This window comes from Nomascus leucogenys, chromosome 22a (assembly GCF_006542625.1).
Source record: "Nomascus leucogenys isolate Asia chromosome 22a, Asia_NLE_v1, whole genome shotgun sequence".
In the NCBI taxonomy this organism is placed as follows: domain Eukaryota; kingdom Metazoa; phylum Chordata; class Mammalia; order Primates; family Hylobatidae; genus Nomascus; species Nomascus leucogenys.
In genome coordinates, this window is record NC_044402.1 from 138,311,521 (window position 1) to 138,339,337 (window position 27,817).

General features: G+C 50.5%; 1 protein-coding gene across 1 annotated transcript in view; it reads left to right on the forward strand.

Annotated features, from left to right (window-relative positions):
• The window catches only part of RAMP1 (receptor activity modifying protein 1), a 53,478-nt gene extending 26,716 nt beyond the window's left edge, over nucleotides 1-26,762 (forward strand). Inside the window, exon 3 of the mRNA XM_012510729.2 lies at nucleotides 26,163-26,762. Within this exon, the coding sequence (XP_012366183.2) occupies nucleotides 26,163-26,418 (256 nt within the window). The 3' untranslated portion in view covers nucleotides 26,419-26,762. The remainder of the gene's footprint in view (nucleotides 1-26,162) is intronic.
• Nucleotides 26,763-27,817: the final 1,055 nt, after the last annotated feature.

The following is a 27,817-nucleotide window of genomic DNA, read 5'->3' on the forward strand; positions in this document are numbered from 1 at the left end:
CAGAGTCCTTGGCAGCCACCCCTGGAATTTGTTCAGGTCAGGGGTTGCCTCACTTAACATGTGTGCTCCATGGTGGGTTCTGATGAGGATCCCCAGAGGATCTGATGACACCTGCCTGCTGGGCTGGGGGGCTCTGGGATGGGGAGGAGGAGCCCCGTTTCCCTTCTCAGAAAGCTCCAGGAGAAATGCATCTGTGAGGACCCACAGCAGAGGAACCCTCATGTCGGGGGAGCTTGGAGGCTGGGGCTGGGGCGGGCAACTGCTGGCCTCACCCCTCCACACCCAGGGACCACCATGTCATCCTCATCACCTCTTTTTCTGAAGTCTTCTGGCCCTGGGGGAAGGCACAGATGGAGAGACCTTCCCCAGACCCTGTGGTGACTTAGCGCTGAGCGTGGCACTGAGCCCACCATGGCGTCTTTCCCATCAGGTGATTAACTGCCTGGTTTCACATCCTCCTGAGTTTGGGGATGAAAATAGGCCTGTGCGTCAACGTGAAAGGTCAGACATGGGGTGACGCTAAGCAGATCCCGGCAGTGAGTGAAAGGGTCGGCAGGTGGAATGTGTCTGGTGGCGGGGGCTTGCTGCAGCTCAGCATCCACCCCCGCCTCCCCCTGTGGACGCTCGACTGTGGCAGCCATGCCCGCAGAAAGCCCTAGAACCATCCAGGCTGTGCAGATGGGACTTGGCTATCCTGGGACACAGGCCAGCTTGTGCACACGGGGCTTCACTGAGTCCCGAAGGTGGCCTCCTGGGCTGCCCACGGTGAAGGGGTGGGGGTGGGGGAGAGAGGATGAAGATGTGCCCTTGTGTGCGACACCTCTGGCTGTGGGTCCTGTGTGGGGAGGGCGGTGGGTAGAGGACAGAGCAGAGGTCCCCTCCTAATGCTGACCTTCACACCAGCCCCCAGGCTGGGCCATGGCATCTCCCAGGATCTATCCATTCATCACTCAGATGGTAGACATCTCCCAGGCACAGGCAGGCCAGCAGCATGCTCTGTCCCCTGTGGGAGGGCCTCCAGGGAGCAGTGGCACCTCGCAGCCTTCCCTGTGCATAGTTGGAGGACACCGAGTATCTTGCGGGACCCAAGCACAGGGTGCCCTTTGGGATGCGTCCTGGGACAGGCCTTGGGTCTGAGTCCGCTCGTTTCAGCTTCTTGTCTCACTCAAAAAATGGAGAATGCACTTTCTGAAAAAGAGACTGAGTTTACCCTCACTGCCCAGGCAGTGGAGGCCGCCTCACTCTAGGGCAGGTCACCCTGGCACGCTGTGGTTCCCTACTCCTGCCAGAGTTAAAGCCATTTCTTGGTTTTTGCTATTATAAATGATGGAGCCGGGCGCAGTGGCTCACACCTGCAGTCTCAGCACTTTGGGAGACCAAGGCATGTGGATCACTTGAGCCCAGGAGTTCGAGACCAGCCTGGGCAACATGGCGAAACCAGGTATCTACAAAAAATGTAAAAATTAGCTGAGTGTAATGGGCACACCTGTAGTCCTAGGGAGGCTGAAGTGGGAGGACCACCTCAGCCCAGGAAGTTGAGGTTGTGCCACACCATTCCAGCCCAGGTGACAGAGTGAGACCCTGTCTGAAATAAATAAATGATAACACTATAAGAACTTGTGTACATATATCCTTTGGTTTTTTTAAAAAAATTAATTTTATTGTTAAACGTTCCTGCGAGAAATAATTCATGCAAGTGGGCTTACTGTAGCATGTACCATGAACATTCTGTGGTTTTGGTGGGGGGGGGGGGTTTTGAGACGGAATCCTGCTGTGTTGCCCAGGCTGGAGTGCAGTGGCACAATCTCGGCTCACTGCAACTTCTGCCTCCTGGGTTCAAGCAATTCTCCTGCCTCAGCCTCCCGAGTAGCTGAGATTACAGGTGCCTGCCACCATGCCTAGCTAATTTTTTGTATTTTTAGTAGAGACAGGGTTTCACCATGTTGGCCAAGCTGGTCTCAAACTCCTGATCTCAGGTGATCCACCCACCTCTGCCTCTCAAAATGCTGGGATTACAGGCGTAAGCCAACATGCCCAGCCCATTCTGTGGTTCTTGATAGATTTTTGCCAGTTGTTCCTCTAAAGAATTTTACTAATTTATAATTCTGTTAGCAACATATGAAAATGCCTATTTCCTCATAGGTTCATGAGTATTGAGTTTGTAGGGATTTTATTTTTGCAGGTCAAAAGGAGATTTCCTCTGTGGTTTTAATTTGCATGTCTTTGGCAATTAGGAAAGTTGAACTGATCTCTGACAGTTATTTGGAATTTGTTTCTTCTCAAGTGCAAGTTACGTCACCATGACCTTTCCTATTTGTCCTCGAGTCATTTTGCTTTTGTCCTTTTTTTAAGACTTTATTTTTTAGAGCAGTTTTAGGTTCACAGCAAAATTGAGAGGAAGGTACAGAGATTCCCCATATGCCCATTGGAGGTATTTTTAATCTTCTTTTACAAATTCTTTTTTGTTTTGTTTTGTTTTGTTTTGTTTTGTTTTGAGACGGAGTCTCCCTCTCTTGCCCAGGCTGGAGTGCAGTGGCACAATCTTGGCTCACTGCAACCCCTGCCTCCCGGGTTCAAATGATTCTCCTGCCTCAGCCTCCTGAGTAGCTGGAACTACAGGCACCTGCCACCACGCCCAGCTAATTTTTTGTATTTTTAGTAGAGACAGGGTTTCGCCATGTTGGCCAGGTTGGTCTCGAACTCCTGACCTCAGGTGATCCGTCCGCCTCGGCCTCCCAAGATTACAGGCATGAGCCACTTTGCCTGGCCACAGATTCTTAAAGAATATATATATATTAACTATTTGCCATTGTGCTCTGAATGTTTTCTTGTTTCGTTTGTGTTTCTTTTGATGTTCATTTTCCACATTGTCGTTAATTAGCTGATCTGTGAACACATGGATGCTCCGATTCACCCCTCATCAGTCAGTGACCGTGTGATCTCTGCACAACTGTAACTGTCCGCAGACTCTGTTGTCTCAGTTGTGAGAGTCATATGCCCACAAGATTATGTTCTGTGTCTTTGTAGTTGTTCTGTGTTTTGAAATGATATTCATCTTAACACAGTGGATGGACAGAAATGTATTTCCTTCCCACCTCAATTTTCCTAACAGAATTTGTTAAATAATGTCGCCAACCTCCATTGTTTTGTGTTGCTTAATTTAACACATAATAGCTTCCTATGTGCATTAGAGTCTATTTGAAATAATTTTTATATTCTGGGGTCGTACCACGCCATTTAAGTTACCACAACTTTATGATATTTCCTACAATTTAGAAGGCCTCTCCTACCGTGTTTCATTTTCATTATATTTTACATTATGTTTTGCATGCTTTGATATATTTTCTGCCTATTTTTCCAAAAGAACTTAAGAATCATGTTGCTAAATTCCATAAAAAGTCATTGCAGCCCTGACCTCCTGGACTCAAGCAATCCTCCCACCTCAGCCTCCCAAATAGCTGGAACTACAGGCATGTGCCACCACACCCAGCTAATTTTTAATTTTTTGTAGAGACGAGGTCTCCCTATGTTACCCAGGCTGGTCTTGAATTCTGGGCTAACGCAATCCTCCTGCCTCAGCCTCCCAAAGTGCTGGGATTACAGTTTGATGGGTTGTTACCTGATACTGCTTTTTAGCAAATAGTAGGAAAACTACCATGGACCTCGGGGACCAAACATGCAGTGCCAAGTGGGGCCCGCCTGCAGGAACCCCGCCAGCTGCATCCCTCCTTCAGCGCTGTGAGCCTCTTTTGCCTCCCCAGTAAAATGGGTATAGAAAGTGATGAATAAGGAAGCTCTGGATTTTCCTCTTTGTGTTTCCTTAATCAGGTTTTAGGTTTAGGATCACGTTTGCCTAATGGAATAGATATGCTAGCCCACCATTAGAATCAAGGGTGGGAAATAATTTTTTTTTTTTTTTTGAGACATGGTCTCACTCTGTCACCCAGGCTGGAGTCCAGTGGTGTGATCTTCACTCTTTGCAACCTCCACCTCCTGGTTCAAGTGATCCTCCTACCTCAGCCTCCTGAGTAGCTGGGACTACAGGTGTGCACCACCACGCCTGGCTAATTTTTGTATTTTTGGTAGAAACGGGGTTTCACTGTGTTGCCCAGACTGGTTTCAAATTCCTGGGCTCAAGTGATCCACCCACCTCGGCGTGGCACAGGCGTGAACCACTGCACCCAGCCAGAAATAATTTGTGATGTGAGAATTACTTATTCCTTAGAAGTTTGAATGAATTCATCACTAAGACCATCAAATCTCAGTAATTTGGGGGATTTCCTTCTCCAGTTACTTCCTCCACTATTGATTTATTTTGACTTCCTAGCTCTTGTTTTAACGGTTGTCTTCATCTGTGTTTTTTTGGCCTGTGTCCTTCAGATTTCTCAGTTAACTGAAACATGGTGCATAGTATTCCTTTCCATGTTTCATATCCCTTAGACTCAAGTTTATGCCTCCACTTTTGTTTTTTCTGTTTTTCTTCTTTCCCCTTTTTTTCTTTGTTTAGACACTATTTTATTCATCAAAAGGAATTGAGAGGCCCACTTTTTAATTAACTGCACATGCCCATTTTTGTAGTCTTTAGAAAATAGGCTACATTTTGCATCACCGTGTCTTTTCTCAATTTTTTTTGCTTTAACTTTTATCATTCACTTCCCTCCTTTTCCCTTTTTTTAAATTGCTTCTTTCCTAAGATATGATTTCAATCCTTAGTTCATCATTTTTCTCACTTTTCTTGAACATAATAAAGGCATTTAAGGCTGTGATGTTTTTCTCCAAGGACCATCCTCATTCCTCACTTTCTATAGATGTTGATATGTCAGTTTTTTTCATTGTATTCTTTTTTTTTTTTTTTTTTTTTTTTTTGAGACGGAATCTCACTCTGTCACCCAGGCTGAAGTACAGTGGCACAATCTCGGCTCACTGCAACCTCCGCCTCCTGGGTTCATGCCATTCTCCTGCCTCAGCCTCCTGAGTAGCTGGGACTACAGGTGCCCACCACCACGTCCGGCTGATTTTTTGTATTTTTAGTAGAGACGGGACTTCACCGTGTTAGCCAGGATGGTCTCAATCTCCTGATCTCGTGATCCGCACGCCTCGGCCTCCCAAAGTGCTGGGATTACAGGTGTGAGCCACCACGCCTGGCCCATTGTATTTTCTTAATAGACAGCTATTGTCTTCTTGACTTTCTTCTTAAGACAATTTTTTCCTTAGGTAAGTATATTTTAAAATATACTATTCCTATTTCTGTTTGTTCTTAATCTCTTTTTTTGCCATAGGGAGGAAATGTAGCCTGAATCATTTCTGCTTTTGTATTTTTATGGAGATTTTATTTGAGACTAGTATATGATGACTTTTTGTGAACATACCATGAATACTTGAAAAAGAATAAATTATCTGTTTATTCCATTTAATCCCCACCAAAACAACCATTAATATTACCTTGTTTTGATCTTCAGCTCCTTTATGTGTTGCTGAATTTCTTATGTAGTTGATAATGAAGTATTTTATTTTTATAATCATATTTTTATAATCATATTTTTATCATTTCTACTTCCTTTTTCTTGGAGGTATTTGCATATATGTTTTGCTCTGTCTTTATAGCATTTAGATTCCATGTAATTATGCTGCCATCACCCATGCCTCTCATCCTGATACCCCTCCCTATCACATGTTATCATTTTTGCTCTAAGTTATTTTTTGCTTCATATTAACATTGAAATCCCAGCCTTTCAACTACTTGAAGTTTACTGGTAACTCTTTTTAGTCTTTGTATTTTGTTTTAATGACCTCTCTTGCCCACAGCTTATTGCTGGATTTCATTTTTTTCTTCTGGAGAATGGCGAGCCTTTCAACACAGGAAATTAAGTTGTATTTTTTCAATCTTCAGGCACTCCAATTTTTGTCTTAATTTTTTATCTTTCCATGCTGATTACTTTTCTTTTCTCTCAATTGTTGAAACACCATGTGTTTTTTCTTTCTTTTTTTTTTTTTTTTTGAGACAAGCTGGAGTGCAGTGGTGTGATCATGGCTCACTGTAGCCTCAACCTCCTGGGCCCAAGTGATCCTCCCACCTTAGCCTCCCAAGTAGCTGGAACTACAGGCATGCACCACCTCGTCTGGCTAATTGTTTCTATTTTTTGTAGAGATGGGGTCTCACTGTGTTGCCCAGGCTGGTCGTGAACTCCTGGGCTCAAGCAGTCCTCCCATGTTGGCCTCTCAAAGTGTTGGGATTACAGGTGTGAGCCACCATGCCCAGCCTGTGTTTTCTCTTCTATTATTATTGAAATATTGGCAAGCTATTTTTCATTCAACCAGCCGTGAAATGTGAAGCAAACACATGTTCTTAGCTTGTATTTATTATCTTACATTGTCCAACCACACACTTTGGCCTCCCCTGTGTGAGACGACAGGAATCTCTGGGTTTGGGGCCTCCTCTTCTCTCTCTCTCTTCTCCATCCTTCTCTCCTTCCCCCACTTCTTCCTTCTCCTCATTGATTGCAATTAATGTTCTAAAACCTACTTTTTCCTTTCTGTCTTCTGTGTAATTTGGTTTGGAATTTTTACGCTGTTTTTCTGACAGTTGCACTATTTGCATACTTTTATCAGTAATAACCCTTGCTCTGATAGGGCTCTTGTTTACTTATCTTTGCAAATAGGTTGTTAATTCAAGTGTGTCTTATTTTTAGCATCATTCCCTTTTACATGTTACCTTTTAAATTCAGGCGATTATTTCAAGTAGGTCCTAGAAATAAGCCATGTGATTAATACATTCTCAGAATTCAACAATTTCTAAGGAGCTCTCTGCCGTCTTTGCAACATGAGTGACAGCTTGGCAAGATAATAAATCTCCAAGGAGCAACCTTGTTCTGTGAAGTTCCTGTAGCTGTTGTTCCATTGTCTCTGGGTGTTTGGGATGTCATCAGAGAAGGCAGAAGGGATTGTGATTTATGTATATTTTTAAAATCTGACCTCCTCCTTCCTGGCGTGGTTGCTTGCAGTATTCTTTTTAGTTTAAACATTTTGTGAGAACTTGTTTTGCTGATGGCCTCGTTAAGCCTGCAGAGGCTTTGGTGTGCAGTGCAGTTTCCTCCTCGGACTCCTTTCTCCAGGACCGGACGCTGACATTCCCCGATAGCTGAGGTTTCCAGACCTGGTTCCTCCAGCACCTCCTCTAGCCCCTCTGTGCTGCACTGGAATTATTTTTGCCTTCTTTCACTTCTTTGTCATATCTTGCACTGTTTCCACCTGTACGTGTTCCATCCTTTTTCCGGATACATTTTTCCAGATAATCTGTTTTTATTTTCTGCAATACAAATTCTGCTTTTTACTCTTTCTAAAGTAGTTTCGGCCGGGTGTGGTGGCTCACACCTGTAATCCCAGCACTTTGGGAGGCCAAAGCAGGTGGATCACTTGAGGTCAGGAGTTCGAGACCAGTGTGAGCAACATGGCGAAACCCTGTCTCTACTAAAAATACAAAAATCAGTTGGGCATGGTGGCATGCACCTGTAGTCCCAGCTATTCGGAGGCTGAGGCAAGAGAATTGCTCGAACCCAGGAGGTGGAGGTTGCAGTGAGCCAAGATTGTGTCACTGCACTCCAGCCTGGGCAACAAGTGCAAGACTTTGTCTCAAAAAAATGAATAAAAATAGTTTCTTTCTTTTTTTTTTTTTTTTTGAGACAGTCTCGCTCTGTCACCCAGGCTGGAGTGCAGTGACATGACCTCAGCTCACTGCAACCTCTGCCTCCCAAGTTCACGTGATTCTTGTGCCTCAGCCTCCCTAGAAGCTGGGACTACAGGTGCATGCCACGATGCCCAGCTAATTTTGTGTATTTTTAGTAGAGACAGGGTTTCGCCATGTTGCCCAGGGTGGTCTTGAACTCCTGACTTCAAGTGATCAGCCTACCTTGGCCCTCCAAAGCCTTGGGATTTCCGACGTGAGCCACTTCGCCCAGCCTAAAGTAGTTTTTAATTAGGATATTGTAATTGAAACTAATTATACTGCAGTGAATTAAAGTTTCCTTTATCCCCAAGCCTAATGGACATATTAACTCACCTCTTTACAGGGAGGCCAAATTTCTGCCATCGTGGGAAGGAGGCAGGAGGAGCTGGGGGCAGTGCTGGGGTGGGAGCTAGGCCAGGGCGAGGCTGGCTGTGGAAGGGCCCTTTGGGCAGCCCGCAGGCCATACGTCCTCAGACCTGGGGCAGCCAGGACCACCAGGGAATGTTGCTGACAGGCAGCACCAGTGCCTGAATCCCCCGCCCCAGATGGACCTGGCTAGGGGGTGAGACTCCCCTGCCACCCCCCATCCCAGAAGCCAGGCAGGGCTGAGGCTCTGTTGGTCCCCACCACACTTATTTCTTGGCACCTTCATCCTCCTGGTGCACTGTGGCAGTTCCAAGGCCCAGGCTGTCCAGGGCGGCTTTTGAATTGTGGAGAAGCCCCTGGACGGCTGGAACCTTCTCCCTTGCTCGGGTGAGCGTGGCTCCCCGTGGTGCACAAACACGTTCAAAGACGGAACAAAGGGACATGTGTTCACAGGAGGTGAGACAAAGCGTTGCCAGCCCTGGGGAACAGGAGTGGCCTGTTCCTACTCCTATCTGGTTGTGGCTCTCCTTCGACAAGTTAGGTGAAGGCACCTTGGTAGCAGGGTACCCTTCAGAATCCAGATACCTGATTCAGCTCAGCAGCCATTTGGTGAGCACTTAGCAGGCACCTGGCCAATGGTGCCAGCCACCAAGGGCCCAGCAGGACAGGGCCTCCCCCTCCCTCCTGGAGCCACGGCCCCCCAGCACCGTGGCCTCTGGAGCCCCTCACCCTCCCTTGAGGTCAGCCCTATGGTGGGGATTGTAGAGCGAGTCAGGAGCGAGACAGGAGGCCACGTGTTGCCTGCCTGTGTGGGGCTCCCATCCAAAGGCGAGGCAGTGCGAGTCACATGCCCACCCCCTGCTGTGCAAAGGGGTCCTGTGGGGGGTCATGGGCTCCCATCAGAGAATGGCATGGTGGTGGCCCTCTGAGGGAGTTCTCACCACGCTGTTGCTGTGAGCCAGGGATCACTGAACCCGTTTTAAAGGTGAAAGCACCGAGGCTCAGTAGCTGCCGACTCCTCAAAGCCCCCACGGTGAACACCTCACGGTGGGACGTTTCCTGGCCTGGCCCTTTCCCCACACTCAGTGTTGCCCTGAGCTCCAAACGAGGTGAGATTGGGGCAGGAGGGCAGGGGTGGCAAGGCTGCCACCCCGATGGAGGCAGCCAGTTGGTGGGATGCCTGAATAGGGGCCAGCATGGTGCAGGGTGCCCCGTGGGTGGGCAGGGTGGGTCGCTGAAGGCTCGTGAAGCCCGGCGGGGGGCCCTGCAGAGTCCAGTGGCGTCAGGGAGAGAGTTTCTTGCGCAGGGAGAGCGAGTGTGCTTTGGGCCCGCTGGCCTGGTGCTGAGACCGGGGTGGATGGGAGGGCAGAGCCCGTCCAGCCTCCAGGCCCCCGTTGCTTCACAAGGACAATGCCCCCAGAGTGTTAGCATCCAAATATAGCATCCCGGCTGTCATGCTTAATCCTGAGACTCGGGCATATGTCACACCCATGTCCCCGTGAGGTGGGAACTCTGGGGCCTGGGCAGGCCTGAGTGTGGTCTCAGCCCCGTCACACGCAGCTGGGCAGCTAGACCTGGTTGTCCCAACAGGGGTCCCAGGACACCTCCCAGGGGTTGTAGTGAGCCCTCGGGGTCACATGCACCCGGCCCACAGTGGGCACAGCTCAGCGATCTCCCAGCATTCCCTGATCCTCGGGCCCCGGGACGCAATGCACCCCCTGCTCAGGCCCAGATGCAGCCAGCATAGGACAGTCTGTGACTTTGCCTGGGACGCCCACTGCATTTTAAAACTGCACTTCATCTGGCAGCCCCAGGAGCCAGGGCGCTGCCCAGGCCTGTTCTCAGAGGAGGTATTATGCCCACCCGCCTGCCCGCCCGCTGTGGCTGCTCTGTGGGGAGCCCGGCTTGGCAGCTCCCAGGCTGTGTCTGGTGCCAGACCTGGCTGCACGTGGAGCCAGGGATGGATTTAGAAACCTCTTGCTTCTCCCAGCATGGGCAGAGGCGCCCAGATTCCTCCCTGGCCTGGGGCCACCATAGCAGGAGAAGGGGAGGGAGGCAGAGGAAGCCAGGCCCAGGGAGGGCCCTGAGTGGAGGAGGCCAGGCAGTCCCCCAGACCATTCCCCACTCTGCACTGCCGCCTCAGGGACCTCCCCATCACCTCAGCACGTGCCCTTGTCTGTAAGGAGGGGATGAGAACACCTGCTCTAGGGTGCTGTGAGGAGCACACTCACCCGGGGAAACAGGTCTTAGGATTTTCTTAGACTTTGTTTTGTTTGGTTTGGTTTTAAGGCAGGGTCTCCCTCTGCCGCCTAGATTGGAATGCAGTTGCATGATCTTAGCTCACGGCAGACTTGACTTCCTGGACTCAAGCAACCCTCCTGACTCAGCCTCCCGAGTAGCCAGGACTATAGGCACACACCACCACTCCTGGCTAACTTTTAAACTTTGTGCAGAGATGGGGGAGCCTCTCTGTGTTGCCCAGACTGGTCTGGAACTCCTGGGCTCAAGCGATCCTCCTGCTTTGGCCTCTCAAAGTGCTGGGGTTGCAGGCGTGAGCCACTGCACACAGCCTCTTAGACTTTTGGACAGCAGAGGGGGCAGGCCTTTAAATGTCCTGGGGATGTGGTGTGCTGTCCGTGGGGATGGTGGGGTCACCTGCCCCAGCCTCAGTGGGTCCCTCTTTTACATGCCTGCAGCTCACCGGATGCTCCCGTCTGACACTCAGCTATCGGGGTGTGCATCCGTCCAGGCAGACCCCAGAGCCCCGCATACAACCTCGGGCCCCGCCTGGGTCTCAGCCTCCATCCCAGGAATGAGAGAACCAGCTTCACTTCAGGCCAGGAAAGAGGGAGACTGAAAGAGCAGATGACATGGGACAAGACAGAGCCTGAGGCCCAGACAGGCCATGAGCGAGGGGAGGTGAGAATGAGGCCACAGGTGGTACCGTGTCTGCCTTCCCTGCTCAACGTGCAGAGAGGGCTGGCCATTTTCTCCGGCTTCATCAGCGTGCTCTGCGGTCACTGCGAGTGTTGCAGGAGGAACTGTGGCCTCCTCCACAGCAGTGAGAACACTGAGCCCCGTTTCATCTGTCTTCCTCCTGTTTCCTTGAACCCTCCCAAGATTCTTTCTTCGGTGTATTATTCACATTGTTCCTTTTCCTGCAAGAGAGAGGCCTTTGTCCTCCTTGTTCAGCAAGCGCCTAGTCAGTGGTGAAGTGCAATATTCAGCTGGTAACAAAGGTGTGGAATGGGATTGGCTTCCATGATCTGGCGAAGTATTTGCAAGAATCTCAGTGGAAACCTCAGAAACACATGCTCTCATGGATGCTGTCATTCTTCTTCTTTTTTTTGTTTTTTTGGTTGTTTTTTTTGGGTGGGGGGGTTTGTTTGTTTTTTGAGATGGGGTCTCACTCTTTCTCCCAGGCTGGAGTGCAGTGGTGCAGTCTCGGCTCACTGCAAACTCCACCTCCCGAGTTCAAGCCATTCTCCTGCCTCAGCCTCCTGAGTAGTTGGGACCACAGGCGTGTGCCACCACGCCCAGCTAATTTTTGTATTTTTAGTAGAGATTGGGTTTCACCATGTTGGCTAGGCTGGTCTCAAACTTCTGACCTCAGGTGATCCACCCGCCTCAGCCTCCCACAGTGCTGGGATTGCAAGCGGGAACCACCGTGTCTGGCCAGATGCTGTAATTCTTTGGAGAGGGATGGAGTTGGCATTTCCCCTTATGCTTTTGGGAAAATGGCTTTGCTAAGATGTCAGAAGTCCCTGTTCATACAACTTAAGTAGATAAACCATAGTCAGAACCTGGGGAAAATTCCTGTTTAACGTATTCATTTGCATGCAGTGATGACACTTACTTCAAAGCATTCCTGTCTCAGCAATGCGGTAGGTCAAATGTGTAGGCATCCCTGGGCTGACACAGGTACATAGGACTCTAACGCTTGGCCTTTTCCCTAGTTTGATTGTACTCTCTGACCAGCCTGATTTAGGAAGGGTTTGATAGTACAATATCCGTCTTTCCCCCACGCGTGCTGCCAGTCCCAGGGGGATGGGAGCAGCCACTCACCTGTAGGAGTTCCAGGTGTGCACAGCTGGCTCAGCGCCTGCTGGCCCAGCACACATTTCCCAGGCCGGCACAGTGTGCTGAAGTGCTTTTCATCAAACAGTTAACAAGACTTCCTTATACATTTCCCCAGTGTCAAGAAAAACAAAAGGTGCCCAGTTCTCTGCTGCCTCCAGCAGTGCTGGGCAGAAGCGAGACAGGAAGCGAGGCTCCTGAGCTCACACACGCAGACGTGGGTGGGAAGCTACACCGCATGGGCTTTCATATCCCCAGGGCCTGGGCTGAGGCCTCTTAAAGACAAGCTGGCCCTGCGCTTGCTCCACGCCTGACTCATGCCAGGCCAGGCCACAGCGTGGCTCTCTGTCAACAGAGGAAGTGGCGCAGTAAGTGGCCAGCCCCTCCGTGCTTGGAAAGGTCCCGCTATTCACAGAATCCTGGGTGGGAGTCCTGACACCAAAGGCAGAAACCACAAAGAAGCCAGCCCTGGCCGCCGAAATGCGAAATAAGCCTGTTGCTGGCTGCCATGAAAATGCTCCCGCGTTCCAGTCCTAAATGGGGTGCATGCTATTGGTTTGAGACAGTGATTGTTTTTTCCTTTGAGACAGGGTCACGCTGTCACCCACGCTGGAGTACAGTGGCATGATCTCCGCTCGCTGCAACCTCCGCCTTCCGGGTTCAAGCAATTCTCCTGCCTCAGCCTCCTGAGTAGCTGGGACTACAGGCACATGCTGCCACACCCAGCTAATTTTTTGTATTTTAGTAGAGATGGGGTTTCACCGTGTTGCCCAGGCTGGTCGCGAACTCCTGACCTCAGGTGACCCGCCCGCCTCAGCCTCCCCAAGTGCTGGGATTACAGGCGTGAGCCACCTCACCCAGCCGAGAGAGAGATTTTTATCACATTAAGAAAATAGCCTCTTTCTGTGTTTTCAAGGTTGTGGCTTTTTTTTTTTTTAATCTGAAACGAATGTTGAGTTTTCCCAAATGTCTTCTCAATGTGTGTTAAAATGATGGTATGTTTTTTTCCCATGGTATATTAAAGTGTGATTTTGTAGTAACAGGTTTAAAGCATTCCTGAAATTAGCCCTCCTTGAAATAAAATACGCTATATGGCTGGATGAAATTTGTTAGCATTGGACAGAGGACTTGAGTGTCTATTTATAGGTGGAAGTGAAGGGCATCTGTTCCATCCGTGTGCGCATGCGTTGAGACACATGTCAAGCCATCTCAAGAGGCTTGGGATCAGGGTTTGTTGACGTTTTTAAATGAACTGGGAAGCTCCACATCTTTTTCTTTCACATTAAGAATTTGCAGTGGCTCACGCCTCCCACACCTGTAATCCCAGCACTTTGGGAGGCCGAGGTGGGAGGATCGCTTGAGCCTGGAAGTTTGAGACCAGCCTGAGCAACATATTGAGACCCAGTTTCAGTTAAAAAGAAAAAAAAAAAAAGAATTTGAAAGAACTGCCTGGGATCTAGTGCCTTTTGAAACAGCAATTCTTTAATAACATTTGCCATCTTTCTTCTCGGAATTCCTCCTTTATAAGTTGATATTTGGTAGTTTATAATTTAACCAAAAAGTATCCCAATTCACCGAGGATTTTCCAATTTTTAACAAACCTTTTTTACACACTAATCTCTCATACTTTTTCTTTTCTTTTTGTTTTTTGTTTTTTGTTTGTTTGTTTAGGACAGTGTCTGGCTCTGTCGCCCAGGCTGGAGTGCAGTGGTGCAATCTCGACTCACTGCAACCTCTGCCTCCTGCGTTCAAGGGATTCTCGTGCCTCAGCCACCCAAGTTAACTGGGACTACAGGTGTGTGCCACCACGCCTGGCTAATTTTGATATTTTCAGCAGAGATGGGGTTTTGCCATGCTGCCCCGGCTGGTCTCGAACTCCTGACCTCAAATGATCTGCCCACCTCGGCCTCCCAAAGTGCTGGTATTACAGGCGTAAGCCACCACACCTGGCCTGTATTAGCTTCTAATAATTATTGATGGACAAATTATTTGCCATTTGGAGAGATTTATTTTGTTCTTTTTAAAAAATATCTTGCTTTGGATACTTATGTTGTTTATTTTCATTTATTTTTGTTTAATAAGATAATTTACAACTATTAATTTTTCTCAGAATTCACTTTTGCCCTATTCCATTCATTTGTACACATAGTATTGCCGTTCTTGTTTTCTTAATATTTTGTAATTGAATTTTTAAATTCTCCTGTGACTTCGAAATTATGTAAATCATCTTTCATTTCTAAGAGTTCCATTTTTTAAAATTTATCCTTTGTTTTAAACTAATTTTTAGTTTTCAGTGTTGTAGCCTGAGAATATTGACTTATGATTTATACTCTGGGGATTTGATGAGTCTCTTTTTGCTGCCTAACACGGACCCAGGGGCCTTTGAAAAGCTGGCTGAGTCTCTGTAGAATAGAACCTTTATCAGACAGTCACTGCTTCGGTTTATTAACATTATTTTTCATAATCATTTTATGCTACTGTTTATCTACCTAGCCTTGGGAGGTGTGTTTAAGTCTCCCACGTGTCTTGCGTTCCTGGCAGCTGCGGGCTGTCTGTGCTCTGCAGTGCAGTGCTAAGTCTGTCCTGGGTGGAGCGTCCCCATCAGCCCCACGGATGGCCCTTCTCACTGGCCTGGGCTGGGTCTGCTGGGAAGCCTGCACCCCTGCTCACCTTCTGTCTGCGACTCCTGGGCACATCCCTCTCTCGCTGTCTTCCTTTAGCCTTTGTTTCACTTTGCCTTGGAGGTGGCCGCTGTCACCAGAGTAAGTGGGATTTTTGCTCTCACCCTCCCCGCCCTGGTGGTGTCTGCAGTCTGGTTGTTGAGACCAACAGTGGGTGAATAATCACATGAATTCATGGACAGGCACAAAGTAACACACATCTATGAAGGAAAACCCCACTTTGCTGGGGGAGCCAAATATGATTGAAGCATCCAGAAAGGCCTCTTTGAGGACGTGACATTTAAGTGAAGGGCGAGCATAGGGTGGCCTTGTGAAGATGAGGCTAAGACCTTTCCAATGAAAAGGAACAGCATGTGCAAAGGTCCTGAGGCAGAATGCTGGCCACTGTGCCTAGAATGTGGCCAGCAGGAGGGAGGGGACCCAGTTGAGCGACCCACACAGAGGCTTCTGAATCTGGGACAGGTGTAATGGTGAGCACTGAAGGCGTGAAGCAGGGATGAGAAGGTGTGGACGGTGGGCTTGGGCAGGGGCCAGGGTGTGGGATGTGGCCTGGAGAGGAGGGCAGTGGAGGGGTTTGATGGCTGCCCCTGACTAAACTGGGGGAGGCAGAAGAAGGGGTAGATAGACGCCAAGCCCCCACATACTCACTCACTGCAGAAAGGTGGAAGCTGGTATGGGAGTTGTAATAACCCATCCACCAGGACGAGTCACTTCTGCCCCATCCTGGGCACAATGATGGGGCCTCAGGAGGGGAGGGCACCCTTGAGGAAAAGGGGAGCCGTGATAACTCAGGGGATAGGCATGGCATGGGGGCCCTGAGTCACATGTGTTCACAGCCAGAAGTGAACGGCCCAGGCTTCAGGTGGAGGAGGGAGAATGGGGAACTCACAGGTGCAGCCCAAGGCCAAGAGAGGAGGAGCACTTCGGGGGGGATGCCTCTCCTCCAGGGGCTGGGAAGGGCTGGGGGGCTTCAGTGAGTGAGGATGCCGCACTGCCACCCACCCGGAGGATGAGGTGGGGGCCTGGAGCAAGGGCAAGGTGGAAGAGGGAGGGGTTGGGAGGGATCCCAAGGAGAAGGAGGGGCTGGGAGGAGGAGGACGGGATTGGGGGTGGAGGAGGGGCTGGGAGGAGAAGGGAGGGATTGGGGGCGGAGGAGGGGCTGGGAGGAGGAGGGAGGGATTGGGGGTGGAGGAGGGGCTGGGAGGAGGAGGGAGGGATTGGGGGCGGAGGGGGGGCTGGGAGGAGGAGGGAGGGATTGGGGTGGAGGGGGAGCTAGGAGGAGGAGGGAGGGATTGGGGGCGGAGGGGGGCTGGGAGGAGGAGGGAGGGATTGGGGGTGGAGGGGGGGCTGGGAGGAGGAGGGAGGGATTGGGGGCGGAGGGGGGGCTGGGAGGAGGAGGGAGGGATTGGGGTGGAGGGGGAGCTAGGAGGAGGAGGGAGGGATTGGGGTGGAGGGGGGGCTGGGAGGAGGAGGGAGAGGCCAGGAGGAGAGAGGCATCAGGAGGAAGGGGAGGAGCCAGAAGGACGGGGAGATGGAGGAGGGAACAGGAGGAGCAGGAGGATGCAGAGGTCCCTGCAGAGGGAGTAGGGGGGACATAGCAAGGAAGAAAGTGGGGTCCTGCCCCCAGGGCCCACCCCACACCCCCACTCACCCTCCCACAGGGCCCCTTCCTGCCTCAGAGTTGGGTCCTGCGGGGCCCCCAATTCCACACAGGAGGCCACTGAGACTGGAGAGGCCCAACGCCCTGTCCCCGCTCCCTGTCTGCACTGCATGCCTCCCCCACGAGCCACTGTCACCAGAGGGTCCCAGCCCTGCCTGCACATCAGAGCCCTCTGGTGGGAAGACCCAGGCTGCCCCAGACACCAGGCACAGTGGCTGCAGATGCAGTGACGTCAACATCTAGTTTCCTGTGAGCCTCCTGCTAAAATGAGCTGTTAGATATAATTATAAAAAGTATGTATGCTCAAGGTAGAAAACCCAGAAAACCCGAAAAAGCTGAGAGAAAAGTCCTTCGTGTTATTACCATTCTGGTGGGGATCACCCCGTGACATTCTGTTGTGTCCGCCTCCCATGTGGACCATTTAACCCCAATCCAGGCTGTTTACGGTACCTGGTCTAACCTGCTGCTGCTTTTCAAAACTTTATTTATTTATTTATTTATTTAGCAGAGAGACTGGGTCTTACTAGGTTGCCCAGGCTGGTCTTGAACTCCTGGCCTCAAGCAATCCTCCTGCCTCAGCCTCCCAAAGTGCTGGGATCACAGGCACGAGAGCTGTTCTTTTGCCCGGCTTTAGAACATAAATGTTTTTCCACATCTTAAAATTTTCTTCCTAAATATAATTTTAACAGCTACATAATAGAGCCACTCATAAATAATTTCTGTGATCACTGTCCTGTTGTTTTCTGTTTTTCATAATTATAAATCTGCAGTGGACACCTTCTGATATCACTGTTACCTGTCTTTCACATTATTAATTTAGGATAATTCCCAGTCATGGAATTACGGGGTCAAGAGGTATCCATGAGTTTGAAGTTATTGATACGCATTGCCAAATTGTGTTTCAGAAAAATGGTACCAGTTTATCTTCCATGAGGAATGCTGTGAGTACCTGCCTCAGTATCCTACACCTTCACTAGCATTCAGCATTCTTTTCTTTTTTTTGAGACAGGGTCTCACTCTGTCGCCCAGGCTGGAGTGCAGTGGCAGGAACACAGCTCATTGCAGCCTCAATCTCCCATCTCCCTGGGCTCATGTGATCCTCTGACCTAAGCCTCCCAACTAGCTGGGACTACAGGTGCATCCCATCACTGGCAAATGTTTGTTGTTGTTGTTGTTGTTGTTTTTAAGACAGAGTGTTGCTCTGTCGCCCAGGCTGGAGTGCAGTGGCGCGATCTCGGCTCACTGCAAGCTCCACCTCCCAGGTCCACGCCATTCTCCTGCCTCAGCCTCCCGAGTAGTTGGGACTACAGGTGCCCGCCACCACGCCCGGCTAATTTTTTGTATTTTTGGTAGAGACGGGGTTTCACTGTGTTAGCCATTTTGTATTTTTTTGTAGAGACAAGGTCTCACTATGTTGCCCAGGCTGCTCTCAAATTTCTAGGCTCAAGCAATCCTCCGGCCTAGGCCTCCCCCAGCGTTGGGATTACACGTGTGAGCCACCGCACCCAGCCTAGCATTCTCATTTTTAAGAGGAGTGCCGTCTGGATGTTTGGTCTTTCATTTCACATGCTTAGTAGTCATTTGTATTTCTAGAAGAAATATTGGGCCGGGCTCAGTGGCTCACGCCTATAATCCCAGCACTTTGGGAGGCTGAGGCGGGTGGATCACGAGGTCAGGAGATTGAGACCATCCTGGCTAACACGGTGAAACCCCATCTCTACTAAAAATACAAAAAAATTAGCCAGGCGTGGTGGTGGGCACCTGTAGTCCCAGCTACTTGGGAGGCTGAGTCAGGAGAATGGCGTGAACCCAGGAGGCAAGGCTTGCAGTGAGCTGAGATCGCACCACTGGACTCCAGCCTAGGTGACAGAGCAAGACTCTGTCTCAAATAAAGAATAAAAATAATAAATAAAAGTTAGCCAGGTGTGGTGGTGCACGCCTGTAATCCCAGCTATTCTGGAGGGTGAGGCAAGAGGATCATCTGAGCCTGGGAGGCAGAGGTTGCAGTGAGCCAAGATCGTGCCACTGCACTCCAGCCCGAGCAACAGAGCGAAACCCTGTCTAAAATAAATAATAAATAAATTTTAAAAAGTGAATGTAAAGCCAAAAGTGCTTTCCCCTCAGATTTTCTGACGATTTAGACACACACTGCCTGGTCACCTTTTGCTGAAGTATAAACTCAAAAAGGACAAGAAACGTATACTTCATGAGCCAGTCAAGTGAGACCTGTATCTTCATCTTAATAGGAGACTAAGGCTTGGACAAGCGAATGAGGTCTCCAGGACCACGCTGGGTAAGAGGTGGAGCTGGGATTTGAACCCAGGTCTGTGGGTGACAGGGCCCAGGCTCAGATATTTCGTATTAGGGCTAGCCGGGGGTAGCTGGGGGGCAACTGCAACCCCAGGGCATCCCCAGAGCAGACGACTCCCCTGTGGGCATCAGTAATCACACTTTCTTACCAGCAGGTAAACGGCCATGAACTGTGGTGTCGGGCCTCGACTTGGGACCCAGATACGCTGGAAACTCCCACCATAGGATTCAGGAACATTCCGAGCAAAGTTTGCTTCGAGCCCCAGAATGGAAGGTCCTAGCCAAAAAAGGATAATTACTCAGTGACATGAGAACTGAAACTTTAGGGAGTTAAAGCCAGGGTGTATTTTTCATGACTATTTTGGGTCCTTCAGTCCGTTCTGTGTTCTTTCGGGCAGAAGAATGTCTGTACTCTGAGGGGATTCTTTTATTGCATCCTCACGGACGGAGCTCACGACATTTATTGAAAGTTTCAGCTGTCACTTCTGTATAAATAAACAGGATGAAGTGGGCAGCCGACTGCACATTAGAGATATTTTTAGACGTGGGTGGCGCTGCAATCCAGAAGGCTGACATATCAAGGAGAGAGTGCCTGGTCCCAGAATAGCCCACCCACACATGGCCCTATCTGCCTCAGTGTGGCCTCGGTGTGGGTTCTGTGGTGGTGTGGCTTCCTGCATCCGCTCCTTCCTGTTCTGTTTGGCCAGTGCAGAGATGGCAATAGCTCCTCCTAAAAATGCCACAGCTCCGCTCCTCAGAGGACAGGGGGCAGCGTTCAGGATCATGTGTCACTGGATCTGCAGAACACCAAAAACTAAACCGCCTCCTGCTTTGGTGGGTCTGAGATATGGGAGAGGATCATCATTCAAAGCAGCATTCATTGGGCAGATGCAGTGGCTCACGCCTGTAATCCCAGCACTTTGGGAAGCCAAGGAGGGTGGATCACCTGAGGTCAGGAGTTCGAGACCAGCCTGGCCAACATAGTGAAACCCTGTCTCTACTAAAAATACAAAAATTAGCCAGGTGTGATGGACCGTGTCTGTAGTCCCAGCTACTCCTGGAAGCTGAGGCAGGAGAATCACTTGAACCTAGGAAGCAGAGGTTGCAGTGAGCTAAGATTACACCACTGCACTCCAGCCTGGGCAACACAGCAAGACTCTGTCTCAAAAAATAAAAATAAAAAAGGCAGCGTTCTCACTGTTTAGCCCTGTAGTTGAGAAGGCTGGACTTGGTTTTCAGCAACAATAACACGTCTAACATTTACCGTGGACCAGCCACATAACATGCACTCATTCGTTTTTTTCCCCACGATGAGACTCAGACCATCACAACTTCCTGTGGCTTTTTCCACTTCTGTTTTCTTCTTGAAACATGAGTCCTTGTTCACCTAGAGAGACCACACACCCCAATGCCTGCAGGCAGGGCACACTCTCTGCTGCCTCTCCCTCCTCATGCCTCATCTACTAGGCCTCTTGGATGGGCTAAGGGAGGCCCTGTGCACTCAAGGCAGTGACCCGGAGGGCAGCCAGGGAGGAAACACAGTGACCGAACGATAGGGGCTGGGGTAGGGGGGCGCTGGATGCCGGAGAGGCCCCTACTTAAAGCCCCCAAGGGCCTCCTCACATTTGATTTATGGCCTCTGATCCATTTACTCACTTTGTAGATCAAATATGAGGAAAAGTACCCTTCTATTATCTTCATTTTCACTGGTTTTGGAGCCCTTCATCTATTTATGTGGATCTCAAATTCTTTCTTATGACTGAAGAACTTTCTTTGACATTTCTCGTAGCACAGGTCTGCTGCCAATGAATTCTCCCAGCTTCTTTTTTCTCAAAACGTTCTTATATCAACCTCTTTTTTTTTTTTTTTTTTTTTTTTTTAAGACAGAGTCTTGCTCTGTCACCCAGGCTGGAGTGTAATGGCATGATCTCAACTCACTGCAACTTCCGCCTCCCAGGTTCAAGTAATTCTCTTGCCTCAGCCTCCTGAGTAGCTGGGATTACAGGCATCTGCCACCACGCCCAGCAAATTTTTGTATTTTTAGTAGAGATGAGGTTTCACCATGTTAGCCAGTCTGGTCTCAAACTCCTGACCTCAAGTGATCCGCCTGCCTCGGCCTCCCAAAGTGCTGGAATTACAGGTGTGAGCCAACGTGCTCAGCCTCAACCTCATTTTCAAAAGGTAATTTTTTCTAGGTATAGAATTCCAGGCTGACAAGAATGTGTTTCCCCTCCCCGCAACCTCTAATACTTTCAAGATGTTGCCCATTGTCTTCCCGCATGACCAGCCTCTGATAAGAAATTAAGAAATCTGCTGTAACTCACTGTTCTTCTGTATGTCTTTTTTCCTCTGACCTCAAGATTTTTTCCTTTTTCTTTGGTGCTCAGCAGTTGAAGTTTGATGTGTATACTTGGTTGTTTGCTGTTGTAGCTGCTTTGTTTTCTGTTCTGTTTGAGGTTCTCCAAGCTTCTTGGATCTGCGATTTTATATCTTTCATTATTTTTTTAAAAGCCTCAGCCATTATCTCTTCAAATATTTCTTCTGCTCCATTCCCTCCCCTCTTTCTGGGACTCTCACATTATGAGTTGAGGTTGATGTCATTTATAGGATTGTCATGTTACACAGCTCTTGGATGCTCTGGTTTTCCCTCATTTTTTTTTTTCTCTTTGTGTTCCAGTTTGGTTAATTTCTACTGACATATCTTCAATGTCTCTTTCCTCAGTTTTCGTGTCTGCTGATGGGCCCATTGAAGGAATTCTCTCTGATGCCATATCTTTTTATTTCTAGCAACTATCTTTGAGTTTTCACCTCTCTGCTTAAATTCTCCATCTGTTCATGCATATTGTCTACCTTTTCCACTAGACCCATTATCATACTAGCCATTCTAACATACCTGTCTGATAGTCACAACATCTAGGTCGTCTCTGAGTCTAACTCCATTCATTGTTTTGCCTCTTGACAATGGGTTGGTTGTTTTATGTTGCTTCTGAACAAAAAAATATATAATTTTTATTGAATACTGAACATTCATGTACAGAACAGAGGTGACTACGGTCAATAGTATTTACATGTGGAAATGGGTAAGCCTCTTCTGTCAGACTGTTATTGTGGGACTTGAGTCAATCTTGTTAGGAATTGAGGTGGGTTTGGGATTTGTCATTGTTATGGTTATCTTCAATGTACCATAGGCCTCAAGTACCTCTAGCAATGAGCTGCCATTGCCTCGTGCCCAGGGTTGGGACTAGGGCACTGGAGGAGATTCCTCAGTGTGGTGCCCCACCCTCTGCATTCAGCTTTCTCTTGCCTGCCTGTGCTGCAGTATGGATCTCACCCCACTTTCTCTCGGCAGTAGACAGCTGCTGCTTGTTATTCTACCAAGGTTATGTTCAAGGCTTGGGGAGGGTTCTCTGTGTACTGGTCCAGCCTCAGTTTAGACAGGCCCTTCCCTGTGCCCTTTGCCCCAGCATTCCTACCCTTCTTCCCTGTGGCAAACTCTGCCGGGGTCTTCGGTGCGACTGTCCTGTCCCTTCCCCAGCGAGAAGAGACCTCTGGTGTTGTTGTTGTTGTTGTTGTTGTTGTTTTTGAGACAGAGTCTTGCTCTGTCACCCAGGCTAGAGTGCAGTGGTGTGATCTCAGCTCACTGCAACCTTCACCTCCTGGGTTCAAGCAATTCTCTTGCCTCAGCCTCCCTAGTAGCTGGGATTACAGGTGCCCACCACTGCACCTGGCTAATGTTTGTATTTTTAGTAGAGATGGGGTTTCACCATCTTTGCCAGGCTGGTCTCAAACTCCTGACCTTGTGATCCACCCGCCTGGGCCTCCCGAAGTGCAGGGATTACAGGCATTAAGCCACCACACCCAGCCAAGGCCTCTGTTTTGTATGGTGCAGGATCGTAGGCCAGGATGGTTTCCTTATGCCCTTCCAAGGAAAAAGAGTTCCTTCCTATCCTTCCCCCAGCCATGGTGTGTCTTTGTCTGTGCCCAGGGGGTGACAGCCTGTGCTGTTCCTCCCTCAGCAGCCTAAGGCATCTGCTTCCCAGGAGAGAAGAGTCTGGGATGGTGGAAAGGACTTTGAGCCTGTTCCTACCCTGGCGCAGCCCTGGTGGCACAACTTCCACAGCAAGCCTGGCATCACACTGGCATCATGGATACGGGGGTGAAGGGGACTCGGCACCTGCCCTAGAGGCACTCAGGCTGCCCCCATGGGGCAAGGGCTCATTCAAGGCTCATTGGCTTACAGATGACCACTGTGGCCTCAACCCCCAGTGAGTGTGACTTGGACCCAGACAAGGAAGTGTCCAAGCTGTGGCCAGATCTGGCCACCGAGGGCGAGGGACACTGGTGAGGTGCGAGACCCGTGCAGTCACACCCTGGCCCTCTCACCCGGCAGCCCTCCAGCCTTCCCAAACCTCCATTTCCCTGTCTACAAAACAATGGGTAACAGCGGTCCCCAAGCGTGAGCGAGCTCACACACAGGCCTTGCTGAGCCTGTGCCTGTCATGCAGGGGTACCCAGTGGACCTTCATGATAGCAGTTATCATGGTATGGTGACAACAGTGAATGCCACCGAGACCCCTTCAGGCCATCCGTCCCTAAGAACAGGCTCTGAGCCCCATGAAATGCCAGAGGGGCCTTTCTTCCTGAGTCTCAGGGCTGTTCTGTGAAGCAGGAGGTCACAGGGGATTGGGGGGAGTGCAGGGCTGGAGGCAGAAGGAGCCGGCATGGTCTGGGCTCTACCCATGGCCAGTGATGTCTCAGAGCCTCAGTTTCCTCTGCCGGAAGAGGCACTTGACACCCACGTCCTGGGTTGGAAGATGACACGGAAAAGCACCGATGGCCGGATCCACTTGGGTTTTGTCCACTTCATTTCAAAGGGCATCCTGTGGCCTACAAACCCATGTCTATGGAAAAAGTTGTTCAGAAACAAATGGCATTTGCTCTCCCCAGAGAGCCCTGGGGAGCAGAGTCCTGAGAGCACTTAAGGGGCAGGGTGGGAATGAGCTTACCCGCTGCGGCTTCGAGGGTTAAAATTCCTGGAGCAGAGGGGACTCCACGATGGCTTCTCTCCAAGCCAAGCCCAAGGAACACCCCAATGGCACACCCTCTGCCTGTGCTGCCCGGGCCCCTGGCTCAACACGGCCACCTCCACGCCCTTCCTTCTAGCCTGGTGGCAGCCATACCTGTGGGTAAAGGCACCTGCAGCCCTGGCAGGATAGGGTCAGGGGCCCTGTGGTGAAGTCCACATGGGGTCACATGCACCCGGTCACACACAGAGAAGAACACAGTCACACCCGCACACACAGTCACACACACAGAATAACACAGCCACACCCGCACACACAGTCACACAATAACACAGTCACACCCACACATACAGTCACACACACAGAATAATACAGCCACACCCGCACACAGTCACACACAGAATAACACAGTCACACCTGCATACACAGTCACACAATAACAGTCACACCCACACATACAGTCACACACAGAGAAGAACACAGTCACACCCACACACACAGTCACACACAGAATAACACAGTCACACCCACATACACAGTCACACACAGAATAACACAGTCACACCCACACACACAGTCACACACAGAATAACACAGTCACACCCGCACACACAGTCACACACAGAATAACACAGTCACACCCGCACACACAGTCACACACAGAATAACACAGTCACACCCGCACACACAGTCACACACAGAATAACACAGTCACACCCGCACACACAGTCACACACAGAATAACACAGTCACACCCGCACACACAGTCACACACAGAATAACACAGTCACACCTGCACACACAGTCACACACAGAATAACACAGTCACACCCGCACACACAGTCACACACAGAATAACACAGTCACACCCGCACACACAGTCACACACAGAATAACACAGTCACACCCGCATACACAGTCACACACACAGAATAACAGTCACACCCACACACAGTCACACACACAGAATAACGCAGTCACACCTGCACACACAGATTCACACACACACAGAATAACACAGTTACACCCACACACAGGGACACACACAGAATAACACAGTCACACCCACATGCACACAAAGAATAACAATTACACAGGGACACACACAGAGAATAACACAGTCACACACCCACAGAAAATAACAAGTTTCACACACAGGGGCACACATACAGAGAGAATAACACAGTCACATACACATAATCACACACAGAGAATAATACAGTCACAGTCACACACAGTAACAGTGTTACACAGTCACACATAGAATGTCACACACAGAGAATAACAGTCACACACAGAGAATAACAGTCACACCCACAGTCACACACAGAATAACACGGTAACATATACATACATAGTCACACACACAGTAACACACAGAATAACAGTCACGCACAGAGAATAACAGTTACACAGCCACACAGTCACACACAGAATAACAATCACACAGAATAACAGCTATACACACACAGTCACAGGGAATAACAGTCACTCACAGATAACAGTTACAGTCACAGAGTCACAGAGAATAACAGTAACACACAGTCACACAGAAAATACACACAGTCATACACAGAAAATAACAGTCACACACAATGTCACACACAGTCACAAAGAATAACAGTCACACAGTCACACGCAGAATAACACAGTTACAGTCACAGAGGATAACAGTCACACACAGTCACCCACACAGAGTCACACACAGAATAACACAGTCACACACACAGAGTCACACCCAGAATAATAGTCACACAGTCACACAGAAAATAGTCACACACATGGTCACACACAGAATAAGTCACACAGTCACACAGAGGATAACATTGTCACACACTGAATAACAGTTACACACACAGTCGCACTAAGAATAACAGTTACACATAGTCACACACAGTCACACACAAAGAATAACAGTTACAGTCACATACAGAATAACAGTCACACACAGACGCGACACCAGCCTGTGACCTTGCCCAGGGTGGCGGAAGGAGCTGGTGGCAGAGGAGCCGGTGGCAGAGGTGCAGGCCTTATTGGCCACCCAGCTTGGCTTGTCTTCCCAATGCAGACAGAGCTGCGAGAGGCCCCGCAGCCACGCCAGGGCTTCCTGCACCACGGGCTGCCATGCAGGTCGCCTTGGAGTCCCTTGGAGCCGTCGGGGCCCTGCCCTCCTGGATCCAGGGCCACTGCCTCGGTGCCGGGGCTTCTCTGAGCCAAGCTTCAGGGCCGCATGAGGGGCCACGGTGCAGCACCCTGGGCTGGGGTCCTGCGTTGGTTCCCCCAGCTGCCCAGGGTCTCACCACCTCCTCTTCCATCCACAGGAGCTACAGGGAGCTGGCCGACTGCACCTGGCACATGGCGGAGAAGCTGGGCTGCTTCTGGCCCAACGCAGAGGTGGACAGGTTCTTCCTGGCAGTGCACGGCCGCTACTTCAGGAGCTGCCCCATCTCAGGCAGGGCCGTGCGGGACCCGCCCGGCAGCATCCTCTACCCCTTCATCGTGGTCCCCATCACGGTGACCCTGCTGGTGACGGCACTGGTGGTCTGGCAGAGCAAGCGCACCGAGGGCATCGTGTAGGCGGGGCCCAGGCTGCCCGCGGGTGCCCCCAGGCTGCAGGGTGAGGCCAGGCAGGCCTGGGCAGGGGCAGCTTCTGGAGCCTTGGGACAGAGCAGGCCCACAATGCCCCCCCAATGCCAGCCAAGAAGAGCTCAAAGGAGTCCAGAGTAGCCGAGGCTCCGGCATTAACCTAGAAGCCCCCCTGGCTGGAAGCCCCCCTGGCTGGAGGCCACCGCCACCCTGGGAAGGGGGCAGGGACGTGACCCCAACTTACCTCTGGAAAGGGTCCCAGCCTAGACTGCTTACCCCATAGTCACATTTGTGGATGAGTGGTTTGTGATTAAAAGGGGTGTTCTTGAACTTGGGAAGACTCATTATCTCTGGGTGCCCATCACTGGGAGAAGGGTGGAAACCCAGGGCCTGTGGACTCTCTTTCCTCTCATGGGAGGAATCAGGGGCCTTTGCTCGGGGGTGACACTGGAGCCAGTGCCGAGTGCACTGAGGTGCTCCTGGGGATTCTGGGGCCCTTGTTGCCCCCTGGCAACACGGTCCAGACCAGGGCTGGACACACTGAGCTCACAGACCAGGCAGGGCTGGGACCCTCCCCACAGATACCTGGGGCTTCGGGTGCAGGCTCTCTTCTTGTCTGTCCCTGAGGCATCACTGGGCTTGGCCCTCTGCCCCTCACCTCCCTGCCACTCCATCCATGCTTCTGCCCATGCCCCTACCTGTAGCTGGGCTTCCAGAAGGCTCTGGCTCCCCAAAGGAGCCCCTCCACGGTCCCTCCTGGGTGTCCCCTGAGTTCAGACCCCTCCTCTCGGGCCCCTGCAGCCCCCAGGACCTGTCCCTTCTCCAGTGACTGAGAAGAGTGTCCATTCCTCCATCACCTTCAGCTTGTCCTCTCCCTCTGCCCCACATGACAGCCCCATCTAAACACGGTAGCCAGTGCCATGGCCTTGTAGGTTCAGCTTTAGCACACCACAGCCACGTGGGGCCCCCCACCGCCCAGGCTAGGCTGAGCCCACCAGACCCCAGGCAGCCTATCACAGCAGCCTCCCCCCATAGAGCCCCTGAGCCTCCTCCCGGGTGTTGCAGTCCCCACCCCACGCCCACAAGGTGCACCCATCACGGGCAGTCCCCACCTCCCCACCCAGCCAGTCCCAAGAGGCATCCCCAGCCTAAGAGACCAGAAGTAGCCCCGTGTGGCTTCTTGGCTTCTCCAGTGGAACCGTGGCTGTGGTGTGGGCCCGTTTTCCCAAGAGGAGCAGGCGTGGCTGCGCCTTACACTGGGTCAGGAGAGGAGCCCAGGGTCTACTGACAGTGGGCGGTGGCCTCAGGGACTGATCCTAGTCTCTGTCTTGTTGGGAACTGCCGGGACTCCACTGTCCGTGACCCAGTCTCAGCCTTGGGCCCTTGGTGA